Below are 16,634 nucleotides of genomic sequence, written 5' to 3'. Positions count from 1 at the left end.
AATCTTATCCCCATCTCTTTTAACCAGATCCATTTAGACAAGATGAACACTATTTCTTCTCTTCCCCATTCTCTTAAACTACACTCCCTCTTCAAACCTGTAAGCCAGTCACTTTGTGCCTTTATTGCCCCCTCATTTTAGGTAGCCAATGTCTAAGTTGCCTGTCCCTATCTACCCTATGTACAGAGGGGATAGCACTGATACTTGATGTGAAGACTCCTTCCCTTTCTGTTGGTATTTAGAGTAACTACTTCCATGAGTATAGGTCAAGTTCATAAAATTGTAGCAATTTACCCTTGTTTCTTTTATCAAAAATTAAAAAAAAATTAATCTTCCTCTAGTCGAGTTTTGATTATGAAGCCATGGTGGTGGTTATGTGCCATGGAGCTGCTTCCGACTCATAGCGACCCTGTACAGAGTTTCCAAGGCTGTAAATCTTCACGGGAGCAGCAAGCCTCATCTTTCCCCCATGGAACAGCTGGTAGTTTCGAACTGCTGACCTTGCGGTTCACAGCCTGATTCATAGCCACTACGCTACCAGAGCTCCTTATGAAGCCATCGAGGCTAGGTCAAATGGGTACTATCTGCAAGTTTGGGTGTTCTTGTGCATCTCCCCTCACTTCATATCAGCTGGATTCTTCACTCTCAGCTCTAGCCCTCTGTGGCTTTGTCTTTATCCATGGGCTCAGGTGTCCCCAGGTCTCACTACATGTTGGACCAGCAGCCCTTCCTCTTCTCTCTCTCATCTCCAGGTCAACGGGAGTCAATGGACCGTGGTTGAACTCAACTCATTACTTCATTGCTGCCTTCCCCCCTCTTCCACTCACCAGTAGACCAATGTACTCACCAGCAAGCTTACATGCCTGCTTATGTGTTCCCTTTGAGTTTCAGTCTTAGAGGGGGGTTTGTCCTGAAGGAATTTGATTGCTGGCCTTGATGACTTTTCAGAGAACAGCTTGCTTATTCTTGAAGTAGCCAATCATACTGACATTTTGCTTTGGGATTTTCCTGATGATCTTTCTTTGAAGATGCATCTTCTGTCCCTCTAGCTGTTCCAGGCTAGTCTTCTTGTCCTTTCTAGTGGGAATGTCCCACCTCAGAAGGTTCTGGATGGCAGTCAGGATTCCACCTAATGTCCTATACCCTGCAAAGTCTCCACAAGAGGCCTGTTTTACTGGGCAACTTCTAGAACCCCTTTTAGTTATTCCAATCAGTTATAGGCTGAAGATGGGCTTACAAGTTTTCTGTAATCATGTTTCCCAACATTCCTTTCTATCCCACTCAAGTGTCTATTTTATAATAGTAGGCAAGGGAAACCAATATTTGTAAGACTGACAAGCATCTTAGTATTATTTCCCTCTTCAAACTATGCCTAGATCCCTGTATCACAGAGCCCTGTTGTTTCAAGGTTAAGCATACATCACTATTTACCTCTGTCCCACTTAGCCCATGCAAACCTGTCTCAGTGGTTCCCTATCTAACTTGTTCTTCCTCTTCGTTGCCCTTCTTATATTACCATCCCCAACACCCCTGCGTCTGCCTTTACCCTGTGCTCTACCATTGCCTCCCTCCACCTCCCCCCAAACCCTACCCTAGTCCCACTGTTGTGGTTACCTTATATTTCTTTAGCTTTTCCCTCCATTTAAGACAGTCTGTTTTATCCTGTAATTTACCTGACCTTCCTATCACCTAGATCCCTGTTCCTCTGTGTTTACCTTCTTTCACATTGTAATTGTTTCTATCATAGACTGACCTCCCAGATCCTCTGAATTTGTTCTTATAGTTTTATTCTGTTCTCGACTCTTCCATTTGTGGGTTGACTTTTGGCTGATGCTGTCACGTACGTTAATCTCTGGTTGTTTCTGTTCTTGTTGGTTGTCTGTTCATGTTTTTCATTGCAGGGTTGGCTTTGGCAAAATCCCTTAGCTCCTGTTTATCCTGAAATGTTTTGATTACACTGTCGTATTTGATTGACAGCTTTGCTGGATAGAGGATTCTTGGTCGGCAGTTTTTTTTTTCTTTCAGCGTTTTATTTATATCTCCCCATTACCTTCTTACCTGCATGGTTTCTGTTGAGAAATCCGAGCTTAGTCTGATTTTCTTACCCTTGTATGTTATACTTCTGTTTTCCTCAGCTTCCTTCAGGATTCTGTTCTTATCTTTGATTTTGGAGAGCTTGATTATTATATGTGTTGGTGTTTTTCTTTTAGGATCTATCCTTCCTGGGTTTCATAGAGCTTCTTGAATGCTTATCTTTTCACTTTTCAGGATGTTAGGGAAAATTTCTTCCAGAAGTTCTTCAACTATCTCTTTTGTGGATTTGTGTGATTCTTCCTGTTCTGGAATGCCGATAATTCTTAAGTTATTCCTCGTCATGCTGTCCAACATGAATCTTAGACCGTCTTCAGATTTTTTAAATCCTTTTTTTGTTTGTTCTTCTATCTTAGTGGTATTGAGAGATTTATCTTCCAGCTCACTAGTTCTGGCTTCCATCTCTTTAATTCTACTCCTTTGCCCTTTCAGTGTATTATCCATTTCTGATATTCTATTATTAATCATTTGGATCTCATTCTGTAGGTTTTTAATTGTTTCCAATCTTGTATCTATCTTATTTTATTGCTCCTGTAGCACTTTCCAGACTTCTTCCTTATTTTTCTCAACTCCATTGTAAAGTGTCTTGATACATTTTATAAGGATTTTTTCTGAATTCCTTCTCAACCATTTCCAAAACCTGCCTTCCTTCCAGTATGGAGTGTAGGTCTACCTCCAGATCATTTGCCTCGGTCATTTTATCCTGTTTTTGGACATGTGCTGATATGGTCATCTGTTTCTGCTTTTTGGGCATATTCAGTGCTTATCTGTGGCCTTAAAACTTAGATGGGTATGTGTTTTGGTATTTTTTATGTTTTCTGATTGCCTCCAGATAGATGTGATCAGGAGATGGGCCTCCCTTTTCACTCTTCTTCCTGAAAAATGTCAAGATGCCACTGCTGGTCATTATGAAGTAACTCAGGATTTAATTTTAAGCCTGTTTCCTTTTCAGTCTGCCTGTCCTGCTCCACAACCCCCGTTCAGGCCTTTTTCCTAGTGATAAACAGTTCAGGGCCAGCTGTGGTTGTTTTGCACTGCCATTTGGTTTTAAGTGGAAACTGTCCCTTTAAATTTTTAGGAGATCTGTGCACATGCATAGTAGAATCCTCCAGGGATTGGGGTGGGGTGTCCACTCTCTCAGGCACCCCCTCTAGTCATCAGAATGGAGGTATGCAGACAGCAAGAGACCAATGAACAAATACAAAAAAAAAAAAAAAAAAAGAGCATCCACACCTTTATCTCCGATGTTCTGTCAGGTGCCCGTGGCTGCTCTGACCCTTCCCCTCCTTGGTCTCACCCAAGATAGTGGCTCAGGGAGCAGCTGAGTGCCTTGGATTAGAAAGCACTGAATTTCTTGCTTCTGCTACTAATTCCACTAGCTATAAGCCTTCCAACCTTCTAAATATTCCTTTATATGTGATTCAGAGTTCTGGGACCATCCCCTGAGCCTGCTTGGTCCAGTACTCTGTGTTGTTGCTGACGGAGCTCCTCACTGCACATCCACTCAATCCACCATCTTGTTTGTTCTCTCCTGTATAGGATTTTTGAGGAGTGGCTGGTGGGTTTGAACGACTGGCCGTGTAGGCTGACAGTCCAGTGATGATCTTATAGCACCACACCAGGACTCCCATAAATATTTGTTGTTGTTGTTAAGTGCCGTTGACTCGGTTCTGAACTATAGCGACCCTGTACAGGGTTTCCGAGGCTGTAAATCTTTACGGGAGCAGAAAGCCTCATCTTTCTCCCATGGAGCAGCTGGTAGTTTCCAACTGCTGACCTTAAAGTTCACAGCCTGATTCGTAACCACTACGCTACCAGAGCTCCTTCCCATAAATATTTATAGCTTTGGAAATCCTATACAGGGTTGTTATGAGTCAGAATCAACTTGATGACAGTGAGTTTGAATTTCTTGCATCTTTTATTAGTTTCCACAATGGCAGAATCATTCCTACAGATCTTAGGCTGGTTTCTCTAGATAAACAAAAACAGTAAGGTTTATACATGTTGTTATATATAACATACTAAACATATGTTGTTGCTGTTAAGTGCCATTGAGTTGGTACCAACTCATAGTGGCCTTATGCGCAACAGAACAAAACACTACCTGATCCTGGGCCAACCTCACAATTGTTGCCATGCTTGAGCCTATTGATACTGCCACTTTGCCAATCCATCTCACTGGAGGTCTTCCTCTTTTTCTTCAACCCTCCACCTTACCAATCATGATATCCTTCTCCAGCAACTGGTCTCTTTTGACAACATGTCCCAAGTATGAGAGACAGATGAAGTTTGGCCATGTTGGCCTCTAAGGAGCACTCAAGCTGTACTTCTTCCAACATAGATTTGTCGGTTCTATGGGCAACCCATGGTACTTTCAATAGTCTCATCCAACACCATAATTCAAAAGCATCAAGTCTTCTACAGTCTTCCTTATTCAAGGTCCAGCTTTCGCATGCATGTGAGGTCATTGAAAATACCATGGCTTGTGTCAGGTGCACCTTAGTCCTCAAGCTGACATCTTTGCTCTTCAACGCTTTTAGATGTGTATATGTTGTTGTTGTTGTTGTTGTTAAATGCCATCAAGAAGGTTCTGACTCATAGTGACCTTGTATAGGGTTTCCAGGGATCCTCATGGAGCTTGTGGTTCAAACCAACCATGTAGTCTAGTGCTTATCCTATAGTGCCACAGCAGAACTCCTATGTATGTACAGAGAGGTTTAGCTACAGGAAGGGGCTCACACAGTTGTAGAAACTCTTAAGTCCCAAGTCTGTGAGTCACATGTCAGGTTGGAGGCCTCTCCTGTCTCACATTGCTGAAGAGACTGAGGAACCCAAGATCAGCAGGCTGCTGGCTGCAGAGGCGAATAAACCCAAGGTCATCAGGTAAGTTGTTAGCTCAAGTTCAACGAACTGGAAGTCAGAGGACAAGCCAGATGGGGAATCCAGCCCCAGCAAGAAACAAGCAAGCTTTACCAGAGGATCCACATGGATTGTAAACAGACCACACTCCCGAGGAAACACAGCTGAAAGGCTGCTCACAGCAGATCTCATCATGGAACTGCTTATATTGTAGTATCTGTCTTGGCAGTGACTGCATGGTAACTATCAAACCACTGCAGATCTAACCCAGCCAAGGGGGCTCACAACTTTCACTGTCACACCAGTGAAGACTTTGTTGTTGTTAGGTGCCATCACATTGGTACCGACTCATAGCGACCCTAAGCACAGCAGAATGGAACACTACCCAGTCTTGGGTCAACCTCACAATCGCTGTTATGCCTCAGCCCATTGGTACTGCCACTGTGCCAATCATTTTCATTGTGGGTCTTCCTTTTTTTCTCTGACCCTCCACTTTATCAAACATGATGTCCATCTAGGGAAGACAAGTTTGGGTCTTTTCCTTTATGGGGAAGCATGCTAAGGAGCTTCTGGGTCTCCAGAAACCAACTCCTTGAGGAAGCATGAGAGATAGAGGGTTGGCAGAAGACAGGAATGCAACCAAAAGTAAAAGGAAATGATGAAATTCTCCTGAAAAAAGATCCAGGATCTGCATGACCATCACTGCCCTTACTTGACCAAGGTAAAGCTTTCGTTCTTAGAACCAACTGTACCTCCATGCTGGGATTTCTGCTTGATCTTGATTTAGACACTGTTACGAAACCTCTATCTCCCTTGACTTTCATAACTGGATTGAATGCTTTAACATTGGACTTCCCTCGGTCCTAGGAAGCTCATTCCCAGCAGTCACTTCACGGGAGAAAGATGAGACTTTCTGCTTCTGTGAAGATTCACAACATTGGAAATCCTACACAGGGTTGCTGTTACTATGAGTCGGAATTGATTCAATGGTAGTAGGTTTGGTTAGGGTACTATTTAGAGAGAATGCCTTTACAATAGATGACTCCACCAGGAATTTCTAGATGTGAAATTCCACATATAAAGACCTTCTCTGAGAACCCTGTTTTCTGTAATGTTTTTGTGTGATAGTGTACCACTGAAGTTTATAATCAACTCTCCTGGCTACTGTTCAATTGAAGATTGTCCTTCCCATAGGTAATTCTCTAAAACTTACCCAAGGCTGGTAATGAATGAAGAAGGTGCGCAGCATAGTAATTGATCAGAAAAGCTATGGAGTCTAATTACTAGAAAGGTTGTTTACTAACATTTTGGCTCACAAAATGAGAATGATCATATTACTTAGCTCATGTTGCTGTTAAGTGCCAATAGCTCATTATGACCCTGTACAGGGTTTCTGAGGAGCAGCTGGTGTGTTTGAACCACCAACCTTGTGGATCGCAGTCCAGTGCTAATCCGACAGCACCACACCAGGACTCCACTTATCTCATTGGTTGTTGTTGTTGTTAAGTGCCGTTGAGTCGATTCCGACCCATAGCGACCCTGTATAAGGTTTCCAAGGAGCAGCTGGTGAGCTTGAACCAGTAACTTTTCAGTTCAGATGACTTTGCAGTCTGACTCATTAGCCCACAGCGCCACCCCAGGACTCATATCTCATTGTTGTTGTTGTTGTTGTTGTTAAGTGCCATCGAGTCGGGTCCGACCCATAGCTCATAGGGCTATAGAAAAGATGAAAGATTTGTATAAAGTCCTTAGCATGGTACCTAGCATTTATATATTTTATGCTGTTACTGAGTGACTATATGAAGGGAAAAAATCATAGATCAAAAAAAAAGCTGAAAAGGAATACCTTTCACAATCAGTGTCAGGAGATCGGAAGCAAATAACATGCAGCCATTGAGTTATTTCAGTAAAAGTACACACACAAAATCATTAATAAAGAACTCAGAGATTTAATGTTACTTGAATTTACAAAAACCCCACATACTTGTTACTGGTTTGTGCTTGGAGACAATATCTAGTCCTCAGTGTATCTGATTTTCCAAACTTCATCATTGTACCTCTCACAATTGATGGGTCAAGAATATCATCCTCTTGGAGGTGAAGGGCCCATCTCACTTTGAAAATCAGTTGTGCATTTTTCAAGTAATTTTTATGACTGTTGTCAAATTTTATGTTAATATTGGGAGGAGATCTATATGGTTGAGGAACTGAGATATGGTCCAGTTGGCCCTGGATTAGCAAACTCAACTTCGGTGTCAACTGAGGTCTGTGAAGAACTCTCAAACAATTCAATTGAATCTGGAGAGAGGAAGAGGTGAGGGTGGGCTTGGCCATAGTCCAAACTGGAACGCAGAGTAGTTCTCTAGAATTTCCTTGAGTCGTTCTCAGGTTTTCCCAGCTGTTGTTCAGAGAACATGAAGCTCCAACCACATTCCAGAGGGCCCAAGACCACCTAGTCATGACTCACTTTAAAAATCTTGTAATATTTGATGAAACTGATTGGCTATTTCTGAAAAAATGGTGTTACCAACCTATAGTCTTGGGAAGTCTTCCTGTAGAGTCAACCCAAAGAAATAGGATTTCAGAAAGGGCAAAAGTAAGCAGCCACCTTATTGGTTGGGAAACGGTCAGGTTAACTCTTAACAGGAGAATATAAGCTCAAAAGGAGGCATCTGTGAGGTGAAGGCATGCCAATCTTTGTCTGAGGGCACTTTCCTAAACCCTAGGGCCTTTGCTTATTTTTCTGCAGAAATGGAGACTCTTAAGAATTCAATTTTGGAAAGAGAAAGCTACATAGACATGTTAGGTGTTCAGAAAGTCAAGAAATTTATCCTTGGGAATGGAATTTTCAGATAAGTCATTGTTGACAAAGGTCAAAAGGACAGAACATGTAGTTATTAAGTTATTTCACTGAAAGAATCAACAAAAGCTTAGAAGAACTCAGAAATGTAATGTCACATGAGGGGGAAAACCCAACATTGTATATCTGTTGTTTTATTGTGGTTGGAGAAGGTAAACGATTTTAACAGAATCAAATGAAACCCTTCCCAGTCCTGTGGCATCCCTATGATCCACTGGAAACTGGACTGCTATGATCCATACAGTTGTCGGTGACTGGCTTTCAGAAGGAGATTGCCAGGGTCTTTCTTCCTAGTTCTTCTTAGTCTAGAAGCATCACTGAAACCTGCTCAATGTCATAGCAACACACAGAACTCCACCGACACACACACACACAGACAGACAGACAGACAGACAGACAGACAGTCAGGTGGTGGCTGCGCCTGAGCTATATTGTCTGAGACTTGAACCCAGGTCTCCTGCATGGAGGACAAGGATTCTGCCACCGATGGCCTCATTCCTGCTGTTGAGTTTTCATTTCATCTCTTCAAGAGGGAAGTGTGTGCTTGAAGCCAGCGTTCTGTGTCACTAAACCAAGCTTCAGGTAGGGCTTTCCACGTGGCTGGGGGGACATGACCTACCCTGAGTTGTTTTTGTTGTTAGGTGCCATTGAGTCGATACCGACTTTTAGTAACCCTATGCACAACAGAGGAGCTCTGGTAGCGTAGTGGTTACGAATCGGGCTGCGAACCTTAAGGTCAGCGGTTCGAAACTACCAGCGCGCTCCGCGGGAGAAAGATGAGGCTTTCTACTCCCGTAAAGATTTACACCCTCGGAAACCCTGTACAGGGTCGCTATGGGTCGGAACCGACTCGACGGCACTTAACAACAACAACATGCACAACAGAACGAAACACTACCCAATCCTGGGCCAACCTCACAATTTTTGCCATGCTTGAGCCCATTGATGCTGCCACTTGCCAATCCATCTCGCTGGGGCTCTTCTTCTTTTTCTCTGACCCGCCCCTGAATTAGCAGGACTGAAGGTGGTACCTGAACAGGGTGTACCACAATCTTTGGAGCTCACTCCCTCCCTGAGAGTAAGAGTTGTCAAACAAAACGAAACAGCTTCTTTGATGGCCATGGAGCCCTGGTGCTGAGGAGTTTAAATTAAGCTGGGCAGCTAACTGAAAGAGTGTTAGTTCAATCCCACCAGTTGCTCTGAGGGAGAACCCTGAGGCTGTTGTCCTGGAGAATCATTATGACTCAGAGTCAACTCAACAGCAGTGGGTGCGGTTAGGATTAACAATGCTACGAGGATCACGCTTAGCAGCTAAACAGAAGGTGAGCGCTTAGAACCCACCAGCTGTTCGTTGGGAGAAACGTGTGTCAGTCTGCTCATGTAAACATGTACATGCAGCCTTGGATTCCCTGTGGAGCAGCTCTGCTGTATCTTAGAGGCTGCTATGAGTCAGATTTGACCTACTGGCTGTAGGCTTGATTTTTGATGACAACAGAGCGCCTTGAGAAGTTTCCAAAATTGACATTTCTCTCAAGCTGTAATGTGAATATGTTTGAATGGCACAACTCTATGTGTGTATGAATTTTGTCTGGAGGCTTGTTTGTTTGTATTAATGATAGTGGCTCACCCCATCCCCTGTTCCCACTGCCATAGCATCTATTCCGACTCAAAGTGACCTTGTAGAGGGCTTCCCCGGGCTGTATTTCTCTACAGGAGCAGAAAACCTCAGTTTTTCTCCCACATTATGAAAGCAATTTGTTTGTAAGAAGAAATGGTAGGGAGACACTCTTCTGAGTGTTGGGGTGTTTTTGTTTGGTGCCCTCAATGGATTGGTTAAGACAAAAACCATTTTGTTCTTACCCCAGGTGTTTACAGCAAGGGAAACCCTGTCTGATTCGTGGATTGCTGTGACAGTTCCAGGGTGTGTAAACTGTACAGTGCTATGAACAACACTCTTCACAACATCCAGCCAACAGTCAGCTGTGAGCGGCAGGAGAATAGGCGTAAGGTCTCCACGGTGGTGGTGGTGGTGGTTATGTGCCGTGGAGCCGGTTCCAAGTCATAGTGGTGTCCAAGGCTATACATCTTTACGGGAGCAGGATGCCTCATCTTTCTCCCATAGAACGACTGATAGTTTCAAACTGCTGACCTTGAAGTTAGCAGCCAACTTGTAAACCACTATGGTACCAGAGCTTCTAGAAGTCTCCACAGTGTCTCCTTTTTGGCCATTTTGACAGAGAACGGGGCAGGCATGGGGCTGCATAATGCCTGCTCTACGTAGAACAGAGAAGAAGGTGACTTTCCATTTGGCAGCTCCTCCAAGACAGAAAGCTGCAGACCGTGGTCCATGTGCCCTTGAGAGACAAAAAGATTTTCAAGGGGTATATAACTGCTTGCAAGATTAATTACAGACTGCATTTCCAGATCCTCAGTGCCACGTGAATTCTTTCTTAGAACTGATGCTGAGAATGGGCCTTTGGTAAAGATTCTTACTTGCTTTTTTACAGTGAATTGTCTTTTTCTTACTTTCTGAAAGAACTAGGTGGTACCCGGGTATCCCTGATGAGCACTCTGAATGGATCACAATAGAAGGTCCTGGATAGAGTGGGAGGAAAATATGGGACAAAACACAAAAACACAAAAAAGACCAGGCTTCCTGGAAGAACCCCCCCGAGACCACGACCCTTCCTCACACTTAAGTCTGAAACTGACATCACCTTCGTGGCTCAATTTTCAGTTAAAACTACTAGACAGGCCTATGAGGGGAACAATAACATTAGAAAGGTAAACGCTCCTTAGAATAATCAACTAAGTGAGATGAAAAGGGCAGGATTTACCCCAGGACAAAGCTCAGAAGGCAGAAAGGGATAGAAAACAAGAGGAGACTAGAAATGGGAAACACAGGGCGGAAGTGTGGTAAGTGGTGTCACATTGTGGGGACTGTGATCAGTGACGTGAAACAAAATGCGTCTGAATTATTGAATGGAAAGCTGATTTGCTCTGCAAGTCTTCACCCAATTCACAACAAAAAGTTTTAAAAGATAAATAACAGAAATCTGTACCCCCCCTGTACCCCAGACACCACTGCCCTGCATCACCCCAGATGTAAGAACTGTCTGTGGGGTCACATGGGGGAGTGTTGGGAGGAGGCACTCATACTATTGTTGAGAAAAGGAAGGACACTATCTAGAGAATCACACATCCTCTTGAAAAACAGGTGCTTTCCAACTTTTGTTTTTGTGCCTTCAGCAAAACTGAAGGATGCCTTAAGTATCAGCAAAATATTGTTGAGAATAGATTACTATATGAGCATTGCTTTTGGCATGTAACTCAAGAGAAATGTAAAGAATGGAGTGACATTTGTATAACAAATTGCTTCTACTCATGATGTCTTGTTTGTGCAAGTAAGGTTTGTTAGAAGCGAAAGCTTTAAAAAATACAAGTGAGGATAGAAATTGTTACTGAACCTGTTTGGTTCTAACAAGTGCTGTCAGGTGCCAACAATTCAGTCTGGACTCATTAGTGGCCCTTATACACAACAGAATGAAACATTGCTTGCTCCTGCCCCTCCAAAACAGTTGTTTATTTGATTGAGCCTTGCTTCTTGAATACAATTACAAAGTATTTAAAATTGTGGACTTAGGATGGGAAAGGGTTAGAGTATTCAAATAGACTCCGTTTTTGCTTGCCTTTGAAACTGTATCATGGAACATTGTTTTCTACAATTTAGTTGGAAAACTGTTGTTGTTTAGTGGGATTGAGTTGGTTCTAACTCATAGGGACTCTGTATAGGGTTTCCAAAGAACAGTAGATGGGTTTGAACCACTAACCCTGTGGTTAGCAGTCCAGTGCTTATCCTATAGTGCCACAACAGGACTTCGAAAACTAGTATACCTTAAATACAGCATTGAGTTAATTTACTCAGATTTGACCCATAAATTAAAAAAAAATAGCTTGTAACACTCTCTCTACCCAATTCTCATAGGAGATGAAGGTCTTTGGAGAGGCCACATTTTTTAAGATAAGATTTCAATTCTTTCAGCCAAGAGATCTGTGGATAAAGTAAAAGAGTCCTTTAAGTCAATTAAAAAATAGTTGAGCATTTAAAAAATTTTAAAGTGTGCACTTTAGCAGCATTTAATGTATTCAAAATGTTGTGTAAACATTGACAACTAATTCTAGAACATTTCCATTACACACACACATGCATCCCATCTCTCAGTTCTCCCCTTACCCCATGCCTGGGCAACTATTATTTACTCTGTTTCTGGATTTAACAGTTTTGGACATTTCATACTAATTGAACCATATGATATGTGGCCTTCTGGGCCTGGCTTCTTTGACATTTGATAATGTTTTCAATGTACCTTGGACAATATCACTGATATCCCTCCCATGTGAGTAAAGTTTTACTTAAGGTAATACAGAAACAGCTGCATACGTTGACAGGGAACTTCCAGAGGTTCAAGCCGGTTTCAGAAGAGGACATGGAATGAGGGACATCTTTACTGGTGTCAGATGGATCTTGGCTGAAAGCAGAGAATACCAGAAAGATGTTTACCTGTGCTTTATTGACTATGCAAAGGCTTTCGATTGTGTGGACCATGACACGCTATGGACAACATTGTGAAGCATGAGTATTCCTGAACACTTAATTGTGCTCATGAGGAACCTGTACATAGACCAAGGGGCAGTTGCTTGAACAAAACAAGGGAACACCGAATGGTTTAAAGCTAGGAAAGATGTGCACCAGGGTTGTACTCTTTCACCATACTTATTCAATCTGTATGCTGAACAAATAATCAGAGAAGCTGGATTATATGAAGAAAAACTTGGCATCAGGATTGGAGGAAGGTTCATTAACAACCTGCAATATGCAGGTGGTACAACCTTGCTTGCTGAAAGCCAAGAGGACTTAAAATGCTGATTGATGAAGATCAAAGACCACAGCCTTTGGTATGGGTTGTATCTCAAAGTGGTAAAACTCCTCACCATTGGACCAATAAATAACATCCATATAAATGGAGAAAAGATTGAAGTTGTCAATGACTTCATTTTACTTTGATCAGCCATCAACAGTCATGGAAGCAACAATCAGGAAATAAAATGACGTATTGCAATAGGAAAATCTGCTGCACAAGACTTTTTAAATTGTTGAAGAGCAAAGTTGTCAGCTTGGGAGCTAAGGTGTTCCTGAAGCAAGCCATGGTATTTTCAATATGCATGCGAAAGCTGGACAGTGACTAAGGAAGACCATAGATAGAAGAATTGATGTATTTGAGTTATGGTGTTGGAGGAGAATATTGAAAGTGCCATGGACTACCAAAAGAACAGACAGATCTGTGTTGGAAGAAGTGCAGCCAGAGTGCTCCTTGGAGGCCAGGATGGCCAAACTTCATCTCTCATACTTCGTACATATTGTCAGGAGGGACCAGTCGCAGGAGAAGGATATCATGTTTGGTAAGGTGGAGGGTCAGAGAAAAAGAGGAAGACCCCCAACGAGAATGATTGGCACTGTGGCAGCATCAGTGGGCTCAAACGTAGCAACGATTGTGAGGTTGGCCCAGGATTGGGCAGTGTTTTGTTCTGTCATACATAGGGGTTGCTGTGAGTCAGTACCGACTTGATGATACCTAACAACAACATTTTCAAAGTCTATCCAAGTTTCTGAGTAATATTCCATTGTGTGTATAAGTGCATTTCATTCATTTGTTTATTATTGGATGGATATTTAGTTCTTTCCTCTTCTTGGCTAGTATAAGTAATGATTCTATGAACATTCTCATGTAAATTATTATATGAATATATGTCTCTATATACCTAGGAGTGGAATTGTTGGGTCAAAGGTACTTGTGGAGTCCCAGTGTGGCACTGTGGGGTAATGCACTGGACCGCAAGGTTGGTTTGAACCACAAGGTTGGTGGTTCAAATTCACCAACAGCTTCTTGGAAACTTTATATGGGGTCACTATGAGTAAGATCTGACTCCACAGCACTTAACAACAGACAACAAGGTAGTTCTGTTTAACTTTTTGAGGAACTATCACACTGTTTCTCATTGTATGTGCTTTATTTTATATAAAAATATTTATATGGTTTTTTTGTATGTGTGCAGAAATGTGGATTTCTATACTAGAAGAGCTGCATTTCTTGTTTCAAAAAATGGAAGTGCACTTGAGTAAATTTTAATGCAATTTTTCAAGGGAAAAGAAAAAATTGCTTTGATATGAAAATTTTATGTAAATCAGCAAAATGAAAACAGTGGTCTTTATACAAGCATTATATTGATATTATTGTTGCTAAGTGCCATTGAGTCTGTTCTAACCCATAGCTGCCCTGTGTAGGGTTTCTATGGAGCAGCTGGTGGGTTTGAACTGCCAACCTTGTGATTCATAGTCCAGTGCTGATCCTATACCACCACACCAGGACTCCAAAAATACTATAGATACATCCTTGTTATTCAAAATTCTGTTATTATGTATCATGGATTTTAGCCTATTTGTACTTGTGAAAATAAAAATTTAACCATTAGTAAGAAAATATTGTGATTATGTAAAAAAAAAACAACTTGAAGTCCACCTTCACTGTTGTTGTTAAGTTCCGTTGAGTCACTTTTGAGTCATAGTGACCCTGTCTGTATAGGGTTTCCAAGGAGTGGCTAGTGCGTTTGAACCAATAACATCCTGGTTAAGCATCTCAGTGCTGATCCTATAGCGCTACACCTGTATGAATAAAGTCATTATTTTCAATGCTATAATATATGCAGTGTTTTCAGAGATAATATTTATATTTTATATCTACAGACCTTAAACCCCGGACATACAGCCTTCCTTCTGAATGAGAGTCTTCCAGAAGAGATGAGAAGACAAGTGGATGTTTTTGTAAGTCTGAAGTTTGGACAGTGACGGAGTCTGTGCACATGGAGGTCCAAGGGTGCTCTTTTCCCTGGTGAGTGTAATCACCTTCATTTATGTTTGTCCTCTTATTTGTATAAATTATCCGCACGATGTACATGCCAAGAAGTCCAGTCTTTCCAGAGGTCTCTGGATGATGCCTGACATTTTGTGACTAATTCTCATTCGTGGACACCATCTCCCCCAATGCAAGAAGCCTTGGTGGTGCAGTGATTAAGCAGCAGGCTGCTCATTGAAGGGCTGGTGGTTTGAACCCATCCAGTGGTTCAGCGGAAGAAAGATTTGGTGATTTCCTTCCATAAAGGTTACAACCTACACCTCCTTATAGGGCAGCTGTACTCTGTCACATGACAGGGTTGCGATGAGTAAGAATTAACTCAAGGGAACCCAACAATAACAATTGCTGCTGCTGTGTGCCATCGATGAGTCCCTACTCACTGTGACCCTGTATAGGGTTTCATCTTTATGGGATGAAACATCTTTCTAGGCTGTACAGCTTTACGGGAACAGACAACCTCATCTTTCTTCTGCGGGGTGACTGGTGGATCTCCTTATGCTTAGCAGCCCACCACATAACCTACTAGAAACCTGGGCTCCTTGTACAGCGACCACTGCCGCCCTGAGATGCAGTCACGTGATTGCCGAGTGGGAAGCTGCACCACTGAAGCTCCCAAGCACTCCGGAGCTTTGGAGAGGTCGGAGCTGTAGGACCGCCATTCCTAGCAGAACTGGGGCAAATAGCTTCACGAATGAAAGAGGCAGGGTAAACCCAATGCTGTCAAGTCCACTCCTGGCAACCCCAGGCCCTGTAGGGTTTTCTTGATGTCATCTTTGCAGAAATCAGATTGCCACGCCATTTTTCTCAGGCACCATTAGGTAGGTCCAGACCATCAGCCTTTATGTTAGTTAGTAGTTGAGCAGAGTTTTGTAAACAAACTCTCAAAAAGCTCTCAAAGAGGTCCATATCCTAGTCCTCAGGACTTGTGAGAATGTTACGTTGCATGGCAAGGCAGAATTCTGGTTGTAGATGGAATTGAAGTTGCTGACCTTGAGATGGGAAGGCCATGCTGGATTACCCAGTGGCTCCAGTTCTAATCATGAGTGTCCTTATGAGTGACAAGGAGGCAGGTGAGTCCAGGTGAGACGGGGAGATACGGTGATGGAGGCCATGACACAGGGTCGAGAATGATGTGGCATGAGACTCAATAGGGCATCGCTGACTTTGAAGATGAGAGAGGGGGCTACAAGCCAAGGGATGCGGGTGGCGTCTAGAAGTGGAAAAAGGAATGCAAACCCGGCCAGCTCTGTGCTTTTTGCTAGCGAGTCCCAGCTTGGACTTCCAACTCTCTGAGCTGTAAGAGACTACGTGTATGTTGCTTTAGGCCACTAAGCCTGCAACAAGTGTTATAGCAGCAGTGAGAATCTAATACAAGATTGTTGTTGTTGTTAGTACTGTGGAGTCGGTTCCGACTCACAGTGACCCTGCACAGGGTTTCCGAGGCTTTAAATCTTCACAGGAGCAGAATGCCTCATCTTTCTCCTGCAGAACCTCTGGTAGTTTTGAACTGCTGACCTTGAGGTTGGCAGCCTTACTCGTAACCACTATGCTACCAGAGCTCCTTAATACAATATTATTAGGTGTGACTAAAAAAGATGCCAGGAGTTAATGTTAAATGCTTCCTTTTTCATTCTGCATACATGTGACACATCCTTATTTTCTGGTGTCCACAGTGATAAGGGGAGTTCTGGTGTGGCACTGTGGGTTAATGCGCCAGACTGGAAAGCCATTTGAACTGCAAGGTCTGCGGTTAAAGCTCATCAGCTGCTCCTTGGAAACCCTACGCAGGGTCACTATGGGTTGGAACTGACTCGACGACACTTAACAACAACAACAGTGATAAGGAGCCATCC

At 42.7% G+C, this 16,634-nt stretch overlaps 1 protein-coding gene across 1 annotated transcript in view; it reads left to right on the top strand.

Annotated features, from left to right (window-relative positions):
• Positions 1–4,870: 4,870 nt before the first annotated feature.
• COL4A4 (collagen, type IV, alpha 4) overlaps positions 4,871–16,634 on the top strand; it is a 175,917-nt gene continuing 164,153 nt past the window's right edge. Inside the window, exon 1 of the mRNA XM_006861931.1 lies at positions 4,871–4,974. Within this exon, the coding sequence (XP_006861993.1) occupies positions 4,871–4,974 (104 nt within the window). The remainder of the gene's footprint in view (positions 4,975–16,634) is intronic.

The sequence above is a fragment of the Chrysochloris asiatica genome, unplaced genomic scaffold (genome assembly GCF_000296735.1).
Source record: "Chrysochloris asiatica unplaced genomic scaffold, ChrAsi1.0 scaffold00044, whole genome shotgun sequence".
In the NCBI taxonomy this organism is placed as follows: domain Eukaryota; kingdom Metazoa; phylum Chordata; class Mammalia; order Afrosoricida; family Chrysochloridae; genus Chrysochloris; species Chrysochloris asiatica.
This window is presented reverse-complemented; position numbering and strand designations above follow the sequence as displayed.